The 12,083-nt window shown below is 36.4% G+C and overlaps 2 protein-coding genes across 3 annotated transcripts; both read right to left on the bottom strand.

Moving 5' to 3' along the window:
* Positions 1-25: 25 nt before the first annotated feature.
* On the bottom strand, positions 26-7,211 carry LOC132189671 (kinesin-like protein KIN-14R). 2 transcript variants are annotated; one of them, XM_059604433.2, is made up of 19 exons: positions 6,864-7,211; positions 5,910-6,211; positions 5,634-5,805; positions 5,466-5,536; positions 5,196-5,379; positions 4,842-4,951; positions 4,666-4,765; positions 4,506-4,592; positions 4,245-4,421; positions 3,525-3,798; positions 3,182-3,343; positions 2,833-3,048; positions 2,717-2,754; positions 2,297-2,460; positions 1,892-2,143; positions 1,715-1,780; positions 1,292-1,366; positions 832-900; positions 26-734 (listed from the first exon to the last, which is right to left on the bottom strand). In XM_059604433.2, exons 1-19 carry the CDS (start codon positions 6,961-6,963, stop codon positions 249-251), a joined length of 3,105 nt encoding a protein of 1,034 aa, XP_059460416.1. In that variant the 5' UTR covers positions 6,964-7,211; the 3' UTR covers positions 26-248. The 2 variants fall into 2 exon arrangements, with proteins under 2 accessions (XP_059460416.1, XP_059460417.1); XM_059604434.2 differs by having other exon boundaries at positions 6,045-6,211; positions 6,864-7,210.
* Positions 7,212-8,588: 1,377 nt separating this feature from the next.
* On the bottom strand, positions 8,589-11,766 carry LOC132190299 (uncharacterized). Its single transcript, XM_059605246.2, has 5 exons — positions 11,594-11,766; positions 10,372-10,428; positions 9,790-9,870; positions 9,504-9,682; positions 8,589-8,881 (listed from the first exon to the last, which is right to left on the bottom strand). Exons 1-5 carry the CDS (start codon positions 11,613-11,615, stop codon positions 8,783-8,785), a joined length of 438 nt encoding a protein of 145 aa, XP_059461229.1. The 5' UTR covers positions 11,616-11,766; the 3' UTR covers positions 8,589-8,782.
* Positions 11,767-12,083: the final 317 nt, after the last annotated feature.

Genomic DNA, 12,083 nt, shown 5'->3' with positions numbered 1-12,083 from the left:
ATTAAGCGTAAATTTGATGAGCCGAGTGAAAGTTCTTAAGCATCAATATGGCTCTTGAAATATACCATCCAAAAAATAAAACACAGAAAAGGGGGAAAATCTAATGTATTCATTGATCCCAGTTTTGATATCTCGTGGACATTTATACTCTGACATTCATAACAAACATAAAATGGGGAGCACAAGAATAAGCTAGAAGCTGAATTTAACAAAGATTAAAGTGCAACAAATTGAAAATGCATTTGCTTCTATCTCAGCCAAATTTTTGACTTATTGTCTTTCTCCTTGATCCCTGGTAGTTGATATTTATAAGGTTTGTTGCCAGAAAATGCTCTATGGCCAGTAGTGTCTGTTTTTGTACTTCTTGTAAGCCTTGACAATGCTTTGAATTGATCGATATTCTTGGCCTTGTTTGGTTCACTTGACAATATCCTCTGATTAAGCGGAGGACTCGACAATATAAAATTGTTCTCAGTCCCTATGCTTTGGAGCTCTCTCCTTCTCCTTATCTTGTGGAGAGTGTCGGTTCCTTTGAGCAAGGCTGACTCCTGGTTAATTGTTCGGTTTACGGAGTTTAAGTTCCTCAGACATGGGGAATCAATTTCACCAAGAGTTTGCACTCTTGACCAGGCTTTTGTTTCAGTGGGGGTGGGTCCTGACTTCTCTGCAGAACACGCTTGTATCACGCGCTCTTCCTGTTCTTGCCTTCTCAACTTCTCTTCAAGATCTTTGATCTGTCATTATTCATTAACATTTAAGAAGGAGAAGAGGATAAGCAATTGTCTGAGGAATATTATTTTGTTTATACAAAACGTAAAATGTTAATAGAACCTTTCGTTGAAGCATTTGAAATCCTTGGTTGCCTTTTTCCATTGCCAGCTTGTTTTCGAGTTCATTGGCCTGTTAGAGCAAAAGTGCATTCGCTTTTGTAGTCAGGCTATAATTTGCTAATGGTGTTAGAATGTAAGACTGCTTCTATTGTGTGTGGAAATGGATCTTAGAATATTGACACCAGATTAGAAGAAAGAAATAAAAGAGAACTAACAGCACAAATTGGGATTTTTAATTACTAGCAAAATCAATCTAGGTGAGCTCCTACAAACCACACAATCACAAACCCTTCTTATATTTAGGGTCATTTCCTCCATTTCCTTATCTTGGGTTCATTTGGGGACTCCTGGTTAGAGAGAGAGAGAGAGGAGAAGGAGGATCTGCCTGTATTCTCGATAAATAATAGTGATAGTGGAGAAAACTGTTAAGGATATTTTAACAATTTAATAAAAAAGATAACCTTTCGTTGTAGCATTGAGGAATGACGCTCAAATTCTTGTGTTCTATCTTTCAGCTTGTTCTCAAGTTCCTTCATCTGTGAAGCATAGAAAGCAAGCAATTTTACATTCTGGTTAATCAAGCATGTTTATGATTGCTGGCTGCTACAATAACAGTTTGCTGCAATGTTTAAAACATCTGCTGACATTTCACCAGAAGAAATATTTCACATTAATCAACCAATAGTCATTATTTTCTGGCGAATATGATGGCAGCAGTCAACTTACCTCAATACGTATCACTTCCTTTGGAGCACAGTATCATATGAAGAACTTCAATAAGCAGGATATCTTGTGAAGATCCTAGTGGATCCAAGATATCCATGCATATATGAAGATCATTGGAACTGAAACTGAATTAGTGAGATAGCTTTAATTGCACGCACCTTGTGCTGAAGAGTCATTGACTCTGCATGCTCCTGCCCTTTGAGCTTGTTCTCGAGCTCCTTCACCTTTGGCAAAATGGAAGCCAGATCAAGATGTCAGATGACATTTTTTTGGTTGCTATGACAAAACTCAAAAGGGAAGTAAATGAAGTAAACATAATAAATCTGGCAAGCAACCTTCTGCTGAAGATTAAAGCAAATTTCCTCCTTTGCCTTCACTCCTTCTGAAAGTTGAAAGAACTGCTTCTCCAGCTGTCTGCATAACTCTGTCTTTGATGCAATCTGCCCTTCAAGTTCACTCACCTTTTCTTGTTGACTTCTGTAAAGCTGATCCTTGCTTTTGGCCTTACCTTCTAAATTGTTCGAGTTCTCTTCTAACTTCCGCAAAGCATCATCTTTCAATCTCAATTCTTGCTTTGCTTTATCAAGCTTCAAAAGAATTGAAGGGAAAAGGGAAAACAGAAAAGAAGCTAAGTGCTGGTTTGTTCAATTCATGGATAGAAAAAGTTTGCAATATGAGCATGTGCATGATTGGCAAATGTTATTGAAAGAACATTCCCAATTGATAGTCCTAGAGCATACCATCATTCTCAGCTTTTGAAGCTCGCCCATATCAGTCTGCTTCCTTGCAGGACCCAACTCCACACCTCGAACCCGAGTTGCAAAATTTAATGAACTTAGAGTCTCACCTAGGTCCTGCTCCAAAGGGCTGATTTGCACAAACATCAGTGTCTTAGAATCACCCCCTGAAGCACATCAAGTAATAAAATATGGTTTTACTTCCTGATCGCTCTTTCTAAATCAAGAAGAGATCATGAAACATAGCCATCAAAAGAACTGGTATTTGACTTGTTATGTGAACAAACTTCACCCTCTTGTGACAATGGTTCAAAGAAAGGATACCCATTTCCTATAGAAAGCATACTAAAACAAAATGATTTCATTCTTGTCTGGTGTCTACATGCTTCCTTTTGCTTATAGTAATGGTGTCTAAATGCTTACCTAAGGAGTCTTGAAGTAAATGTGTGAGTTTAGAGTTCCTGCAAGATCCCAACATATAAATTAGAGAATGAAAATAGGCAAAAGAAATCTGAATACAAGAAAGATAAAAGTAAAACCTGTATGGAATATGGCTGCTTTTGGATGCCAAAGCAGAAATCACATCCCCAAGAGCTGAAAGAGATCTATTGATGTTTTGAGCTTCCTTGAGACGTTCCCCTTGCACATCGGTTTTTGCTAGCCTCTCACTGCCAGCCAAGTCCACAAGCCATAGATTGCTCTTGGTGCACTCACCATTCATCAAATTCTTTGCTCTTACCATTATGCAGAGGATGCTAAAAAAACAAGGAAGATTGATATAAGGCAAGCTAAAAAAGATATTATAAAGGGTACCGATCTTCACACCCTCTTTCTGTAGAGACAATCCTGAATTAACTGTTGCGCAAAAAGAGTCCCAGTTAATATTACCAATGGGATCGGCTACTGTGTTCATTCACGTTGTTTGATCCTATAGCCCTTGCATTGCTTCCAGTTTGCAGAACACTCCAGACCTCTTTGATGTTCTCAACTGTGGCTTTAACAATTCCTGGCACATGATGAACCCCTTCAGAAGCTTGCCTTATCTCCAACCTAATATACAAGGCAAGTTAAGATTGCAATATGCAGTCAATACTGATGCATAACACGACCTAAACCAAAATGATCTACATGTCATATGACCAAACTAAACCTTCAGTGAGTAAAAGATATATGGCATGTAACTCGTGCTATTCTGAGTAAATTGATTCAATGCATGAGATGGAAAATTTACTTCTTTGATGTTGGAGCAGAGGCAAGCAAGTCCCTGATTTGCTCATTGTAGACTTCAAGCACACTAACAGATATGCTGTATGTGAAAGTTTCTTTTCTTTCCTGAGCAATTTTGAACAACTGCTCCAAGGTTCTGTAATTGACTCCTCGGTCCTGCTCCGAGCCTTCCATTGTGAATGTTTTTCCTGTCCCTGTTTGCCCGAATGCAAATATACAGACGTTGAAGCCATCCAACACCGAAGCTACCATCGGTGAAGCATCCGCAAATACGTCAACTGTTACAGAAAGAGCATACTTTGAGTCAATCTCATTTGGAACCAAAAACTATTGCAGATTTGGTTCTTTCAGTAAAGAACACCTGCATTTCAATATATCACATGTCTAGCATCCTTGGACAAACCATTGTCCAATATATCTGGAACCAGAAACTACTCTAGATGTGAAATTTTCAGTAAAGAACATTCACAAGTCAGAAAAGAATTGGTAAAAATTTCAGCACAAATTCATTACTGAATACGGAATGATATCAGAAAAATAAAAAACAGAAATTGGGAGGGGAATAAGAGGTACATTTGATAGAAAACCAAAGAAAAGGCTAATGCCAAGAGTTGTGAACTTCAAAATAGTATAAAAATTTTCAAAATTGATTAAAGAAAACCAGCAACTATCTCATAGACTCAAGAAATATTAATTGGTACACCGAATACATTCCATAGCATACCTTGATCATCCTTCGGGGTATAAACTCGGTCAAACCTGAAGATCTTCTTTGTCGACCCACCAGTAAGTATCCCAAGTTCTCCATCCTTAGCAGCCTCAAAATCAATAATTGTTGCATTCCCAGCTGATATCTCATCCTTCCTCAAAGGCCGGCACCTACAAAAGACCCTGATGTTCCCTGTAATTAAGAAAAGCATGAGTTGCACACGCCAAAGATGTGGGGAAAACATCATATTTTATGCAGCATGAGAAAAGATTATGCCTTTTGCTTCCTGTATCTGGTTATAGAGCATCTTTCTTTTAGCCTGCTCCTCACTGAACTTCAATTTAAGATCGTCACACTGTCCAACTGCAATTTAGATAGAATTTTTGAAGACATGAAGTTCAAAAGCAATTACATTTGAGTGCTAATGCAAACTTACCTAGCGCTTGAACTGCAAATACCATTTTGTTCAATTCAGGAATAGAAGTAGAACACTGGTATGCCTCAAGAGATAGATGATAATGCTCTTGTTTCATGGTCTGAAATGAATCGACGAATATACATTTTTAAGAATCAAAACTTAACAAGTATAGCCTTTGGAAATCAGGTTTTTACCTTAACTTTCTTTTCTAAGTCATCAACAACAGCAGCCCACAGCCTCTTATCACGTTCATATCTACTACAAATATCCCTCAAATTTGCTGCTTGCTTTTCCATTGCCTTATCTGAAAAATCATTATCCATAATCAAAAATATGAATCTTCAAATCACTATAAATTGAAATAGTGATAAGGTGGAACAAACAAGCTGTCCACTACTCAACAAGACACACAAAGATGATTTTCCCAAGCCAAAAAATAAATTGACATAAAAATAAAATACTTTAGATGTAAGAAACAATCCACTCTGAATATTTTGCTTCCTCCAGATGATGTAAAACGTCAACAAATATATTGGATCTTGCCTTACCTAAATAATGATTCTGAAGGAACTTGTTGTCAAGTTCCATCCTAACCTTCTGAAGCTCCTCATTAGCAGCTGTCAGTGACATCCACGCCTCATGACATTCATCTGTCTTGAGCTGGCACTGTGTCTTCAGCTCCTCTATCTTCTTTTCATACTTGCCAGTAGATATCATTCTCAAATACTTATTCTGTCGACCACATCAGATTCCAAGTCAAAGTAAATAAGTAGTTGAAAGCTCCAATTTCCAAGTAATTATTTAGAGCAATATCTTACCTGGGCTGATGAAATTTCTATCTCAGCAGCACAATTGTTACATATGATGTATCCATGTTTAACCTGGGATGCTTTAGTCAAGTCATAGGATAAGACATGAGTCTCGGTACTAAATCTTTTTTCACACAGGTTTGATGTAGCAAGTTAAACTTGAAGAAGTTAAGATACCAGGTAATTTAGCTGCCCTCTTTATGCCAATCCCACTAACCATTGGATTTCCATTAACTCCCTCAAACTTCATTACCATTGTCCCATCCTCCCCCACAGAAACTCTAACATCTACCAGCTGCAATGCCTTGTTGGCTCCAACAATGGAATAGATATCAAGTTCGGATAGAACCTTCAATTTTCACCAAAAAAGGAAATTTTTCAAAATTGATAGATAAGTCAATATAAATATGGCTGACAGAAAGAATGGGAAAAAATAAAAAACCAATGTCTTGCCTTTTCTTCTTGCATGAACACATCAAATACTCTCATTCCTCTAGGACCATTTGTGTTTATAATTTCAGCAAAATGAAGATCAACAAAATAGTCCCCAGGGCATAGACTGTTGAACAAGTAACAGAAATTTCCTACCCGAGCTGATTGATAAAGGGATGGTATATCACCACCCTCAGTTATAGTTTCATCAGTTCTTAAAACATCTCCTCCATGAAAAAAGCCGTCGGGCTGAACTTGAAAACCAAGATTTCCTTCTTCCTTTAGAGCGTCACCTCCAGCATTTACAAATATCACCGGATTATCTGGTTCACGAGATCAAGTAATGTGAGAGTTGAGTGAATATGTGGCGTTCATGCCAGCAACTTCAATGTGTTTGTTGCTTTCTGATAATACCATATGCAAAATATACGTGGTAGATTCAAAAAATAAAATGCATACATTTATAATACCACTAATTACCAAGTTAATCAAAATCCAATTCGGATTATATGTATCTAAGCCTCTTCATAAAATAAATTCCAGAAAAAAATTGAGAAATTATAAATTAATGTCATTTAGTTTCTAACGACACAATCAGTCGATTTAATTCGCTCAAATGGTTATACACAAATTTAGAGGGGTTTACTGTTAATTCATTTCTTTAAGAAAAAAAAAAAATTCTTCCCGCCATTTATCAGGCAACTAAATGGAGCATATAAATTAAATAAAGATATTTTATACATATAATAAAAAATAAATTCATATAGAGAAGGGAGCCCAATGCTATTAAATAAGTCAAATACACACACCACAGATAAACCCTAAACCTTGACCGTAACTGCAAAGAAACCCAATTATCTTGAATTATCCCATATAAACATCACAGCTTTTGGTTTCTTCTCTGAAAATCTCTCTCCAACCAAACAACCTAAGTAAATTAACAATGATAATAAATTAAATCCAACAAACAGAAACCTGTGCAACTGGTGTGCGTGAACCCTGTTCGAAGCAACCTCGAGCCCGGAACACACAGCGTCGAGTCCATTGAATCCGCAACGTAGTCGTTTTCGTCCATTTCGAACTTTCCGAGGTAGTTAAGAACGCCACAAGGCCAAGAATTAGGGTTTAAGGTTCGCTGGTCTCGGTGTGAGGTGGAGCTGGATTGAGTGGCTGCCGTAAGGAAGAACAGATTTCTACCTTGGGCGGAGCTGAGCTGTTTGGAAAGCTGAGGGAAAAAAGGTTGGGAGTTGGGACTATAGCAAGGCTTTTGCTTTCTCTTCTGGGACCTCTTCTTCTTTCTTGCTTGCTGGCGCGGGTGAACGTCATTATTATTGTCTTCGATTTTGTTTTCAAATTCAAAATTAACGGACCGTTTGGTTTTTCGCGGTCTCAGTACAGGGACGAGGAGGGGAACTCGTAGTCTCGTAGATGTTTACACATTTTTTAACTCATAATTACCATCAAAACCAACCGTTGTAATTTTTTTTTTTTTTTTGGTAAAGTCGACTTAATTCCCACAAACTGCCGTCTTATTGACAATCTACCCCATAAATTATCAATTACGATAATTTACCCCCCAAACTACCAAAACAATGATAATGTACCCCCCCAATAATAATAAAATGACGAAATTACCCCTATAAAATTTTCAATAAGATAAAAATAGCCTTAAAATTTAAAAAAAATTTAAATTTTAGCATTTTTATTTTTATTTTAATAAGGGTAATTTCATCATTTTGTTAAAATCTGGGGTACATTGTCATTGTTTTGGCAGTTTATGAGGTAAATTATCGCAATTAATAATTTGGGGGTAGATTGTCATTGGAGTAGTAGTTTGAGGAGATTAAATGAACTTTACCCTTTTTATTTTTTATTTTTCCTTTTTATTTTATTTTTTTGGTTAATTAGAACGTTGTATGATAATTGTAAGATTAAAATATAATTTATAGCATTACTTTAAAGGTAAATGTAAGAAAGCACATTTTTTTTCTATAATTATTTCATATTGTTGATATAACTGTCTCAACTGACTCTCGATTTTTTTTTTGTTTTTTTAACAAAGACTCATCTAAGAATTAGTTAAGACTGGCACATCAATTGTAAGATAAAAATAAAGAAATGCTATGAGTCAATAAATCCCTCATATTTAGCCCATATTGTCCTTAAAAGTCAATAGATTAATCATTGAATTTGTAAAATTTACTATTGACTGATGTAAGGTTTAAAATTCAATAGATCTGATCAATCATTTCTATTAAAAGAAAAAGAAAAAAAATTAGCATCAATATTATCAGTATTATAAAATAGTTAGTAGAATAAAAATATAATATACAACGTTACTATTATATTATAGTTAACCATTTTTTTTTATTTTTTTGGAAATATATTATAGTTAACTAACTGCGAGTGATGGGCTACAAAACCAGAATTTTCTTGAGCAAAGTTCTTTGTAATATTGCAGAGGCTATACGGAAAATCAACAGGCCATCTTTACAAGATGGTCAGCTGCTGCGTCAGTTTCACGCCATGGAAGTTTCGCATCAAGCAGCCAGCAGCCTTTTAGTCTAAAGGCTGCTCTTTATTAATGTTTTTTCACAATTGAATCAGAATCCACAATATTACTTTAATGCCGATGCCCACAGCAAGAACAAGGCTCAAAGTTTTTAGCTTAAACATTCAAACATGTCACGCTTGACCAGCTGCATAAAATCCTGGAAAGATATTATTACAAGTAATGTGTATATAAAGGGCCATTATCTTCCCGAACATCACATGGTAAGTTCCACCTGAGAACATTCAGGCCCAACCAATTAGAAGAACATACAAAATAACATGACACCTATTTGTTAGGGAGGAAAAATGAAGGCACATATTAGATTTCGCCGTTATTGATTTCAAGCGTTCAAGGCAGTCCCCGAGCTTCGACGGCATTCTTGTAACATGTCCATGTAGAACTGGCACTTGCTTATGTCACTGCCATAATTGGTCAGGCACTGCAAAAGAATGTGTAATTTTAGTCTTTGTTCAAAAAAAAAACTATGACCACTATCTAAATACAATCATCTCCACCAACATTTTGAATGACTTGAATAGCTAAGAAGCAAAGAAAGTGAGATGAGTAAAAAGGGTGGGAAGGAGAATTTGGAACCACCTGAGAGAAGAACTATAAACAAGAATTATGCACATAGTTGAAACAATGTAGCATCGAATAAACTCCCATGGCAAGGTTAAAAGGCAAAAATAGAAGATAAATATGTAATAGTTCCTAATGGACCATGCTAAAAGGTGAAGAAAGAGGATGCATATGTTAAACTTCAAAATGGTTGTAAACAGTGACTGACATCCACATACCATTTTACCTTTCAGAGTTAAAACATTTCCAAAATGCTCAAAACAAAGAGAAAAGTTCATCTTAAGATGCACATTTCCGTAGTAAACATAGGAATAAATACCACATACAAGAAGGAAAAAAATAACCATATAAACCAAAGCGAGTAGTTGACATATTATCCATCTACCAATGCTTGAGCCAACACCACTCCACAAACTAAATAGTTCACCTACAAAAGCAAGTAAAACATAGCATAACATGTGGCATGAGCAGGAGAACCATACATCACTTAAGGCCTTGGATTGACCAACACAAGCATCAGAACCTCCATGAACAGTCGTGTTTGGCACTGGTGCAGCAGCAGGAGCTGATGAAGCAACAGTTTCATGGTGGATCACACGAGGACCCATCAGAGCATCCACAGCCCTGTGAGCCATAGCAGTGCCGGTACCCCAGGCCATGCCTGTGCATCAACCAATAAGCTTCTGTCAGATCCCATGAATTTATATACATATGCTCTATTTATTAGGACAGAGACACTTGTGGCACCAAGAAATACTTCATACTCACCATCTGCAATGGTGGCACCAAGTCCTCCCATTATGGATCCATTTCCACCTTTTACAGGTGCTGGAGGAGGAGCAGGAGAAGCTGCAGAAACAAAACAGATTAACCACAAAATCTGCGTTTAAATAGCGAAGACAACATCACTAGCGTATAGCATCATACTAATAGGAACATCATAGTCTGATACAAACAATATTAAACAGCTACACTGTTTTCTCATTCCAAAATTGTGCAGTCAATACCACAAATCCAAATCCAACTACTCAAACAGGATTCTCAAATTCCCAAGCACAAAATGTGGTGCCCACATGTTCATACTGCCCTACTAAAGACGACACTAGCACAACCACATAACTGTCGCGTGCTCAACATCACTGATTTAATAACATAATCATGAGGGAAAAAAAAAACTCCCAGAAAATAAAGAGTATGTCAAGGACTTCTCTTTAAATTCTTTCTAATAGTAAACACTTCCAGGGGAAGATGCCAGGAAGGGGTTCTAGAAGCGAGCACAAAACACCTCTAGAAAATAGGTGAACGCATTGTATGCAATATAAGGTTTACAAAATCCATGCATAACGTTACCTGGCGCAGGAGGATTGTGTGCTGGTGCACGGGTAGCAGGGCGGGAAGCTGGTCTTCCTGCAAAAATTACATTATAAGTTTTAGAGTTTCAATCACTGGGCGAACAGCATGCTACAAACTCATAAGGAGATGAGAAAAAAACAGGATATATGCAGAGACAAAGACACTCCCATATCAAAGAGAGACCTTTTAAGAAACCACACAATAACCCTTTAGTCACCCACTAGTCAAGAAACCATGGATTAAGAATGCGTTTGGCCTTGCAATTTCTAGGTCAAATGCATAATTTTAAATAAAATTGAGAAAAAGGTCTCGTTCAATAGCTCATTTAAAAAATTGTCAAAATCCTCCTTTTTTTGAAAATGTACACTTTCATTTTGAAACCACTAAACCAAATGAACACTAAATATCTACCATAGGTCAACACAAATCTACCAAATTTTCACAAAAAAACTAATTTATAGCTTCCAACCATCTTTTATTTGGTGGCTTACATCTTTTATCATCATAACGTAAAAAAAAAATACAACCATAGTTATAAAAATTTGAAAAGTTTAACTTGTAAATCCATGTTACTACATGTATGGGTTACTTTCCTTCTCCCGTTAGAATATAATTAAAAATGAGTAAATTTATCTATTCCTATCAACTTAAGCTTTTGAGATAAGCGATGATTTAATGGTATCAAAATAGAGGTCCTCAATTTGAATCTATCTCCGTCGCTCACTTCCTATTTCAATTAAATATTCTACATATTTATTAAATTTGCATCATCTTATCCGCTTAAACTTTTGTGATAATGGTGATTTAGCATCTCCAAATCAAAATATTATTTCCTCCTATATTTACCTTAAAACCACACCAAAGTGACATGATCCCCGTATTCCCTAATGCTTCATACCCTTGCAAATAAACCCTAGGAATAAAATATGACCAGGAATCTTGCACAGGCCGTTCCAGACCGGTCCCAATAAAAGAAGCGAAATTTTCAGCTTTTTCCTAACATCTCTGTGACGAAACGGTGAGACACTCATCTTACAGATAAAATCCGAAAAAATTCCAACCCACAACTCGAGATTATATGCATCATAGTTCTAAACTAATATCAGATTAAAAAAAAATAAAAATCTTATTGGGAAAAATAAAAATTACGTTTTTTCTTTGGAACAAAACACTAGAAGCGTTCGTACAAAAAGCTTCGTAGCTTCGGGTGGAAACGTACCTCCGGAGCTTCGGCGAGGCATTGTGGAAGAGAAAGTTAAGAGCGCGTAAGTTTGCTGTGAAGAAGACGACGACAATATGCGAGCTATTGCGAAGGTTCGGAAGGGAGGACTCTTTATATTGCTGTTGCGTGGGAAGAGTTAGCTTGGGCAACGGGGCAGCTTCTTCTGGAATAGTCTTTTTTTTTTTCTTTCTTCTTTTTTTTTTTTTTTTTGTCTTTTTTGGTGCTTTGAACGGAATACTCTATTTTACAAAGAGAAATGCTCTTTTTCATTCTCCTCACCATCTCCTCTCTTTTGTATTTAATTTTTTTTATAAAAAAAATCAAGATGTTGAAAGAAGGAAGATGGTGAAGGGATGGTGAGGAGAATGTGTTATAGCAAGTCCCTTTTACAAATGCCTATTTGTCTACAAATTTGTTTTGACCTTTTCAATACTATTACTAAGAATTTGAAAATTGAAATGGGATCACAGAAAATAGGGGATGAAAT

Source organism: Corylus avellana, chromosome 9 (assembly GCF_965113065.1).
Source record: "Corylus avellana chromosome 9, dhCorAvel1.hap1.2, whole genome shotgun sequence".
In the NCBI taxonomy this organism is placed as follows: domain Eukaryota; kingdom Viridiplantae; phylum Streptophyta; class Magnoliopsida; order Fagales; family Betulaceae; genus Corylus; species Corylus avellana.
This window is presented reverse-complemented; position numbering and strand designations above follow the sequence as displayed.

Coding starts and splice junctions, on each gene's coding strand:
- LOC132189671 (XM_059604433.2), bottom strand. CDS start 6,963: ATGGACGAAAACGACTACGTTGCGGATTCAATGGACTCGACGCTGTGT. Junction 4,593..4,665: donor ATTTGCAGTTCAAGCGCTAG/GTAAGTTTGCAT, acceptor TCTAAATTGCAG/TTGGACAGTGTGACGATCTT. Junction 2,461..2,716: donor TTTACTTCAAGACTCCTTAG/GTAAGCATTTAG, acceptor GATGTGCTTCAG/GGGGTGATTCTAAGACACTG.
- LOC132190299 (XM_059605246.2), bottom strand. CDS start 11,615: ATGCCTCGCCGAAGCTCCGGAG. Junction 10,429..11,593: donor GCCTCGCCGAAGCTCCGGAG/GTACGTTTCCAC, acceptor TAATTTTTGCAG/GAAGACCAGCTTCCCGCCCT. Junction 9,871..10,371: donor ACACAATCCTCCTGCGCCAG/GTAACGTTATGC, acceptor TTGTTTCTGCAG/CTTCTCCTGCTCCTCCTCCA.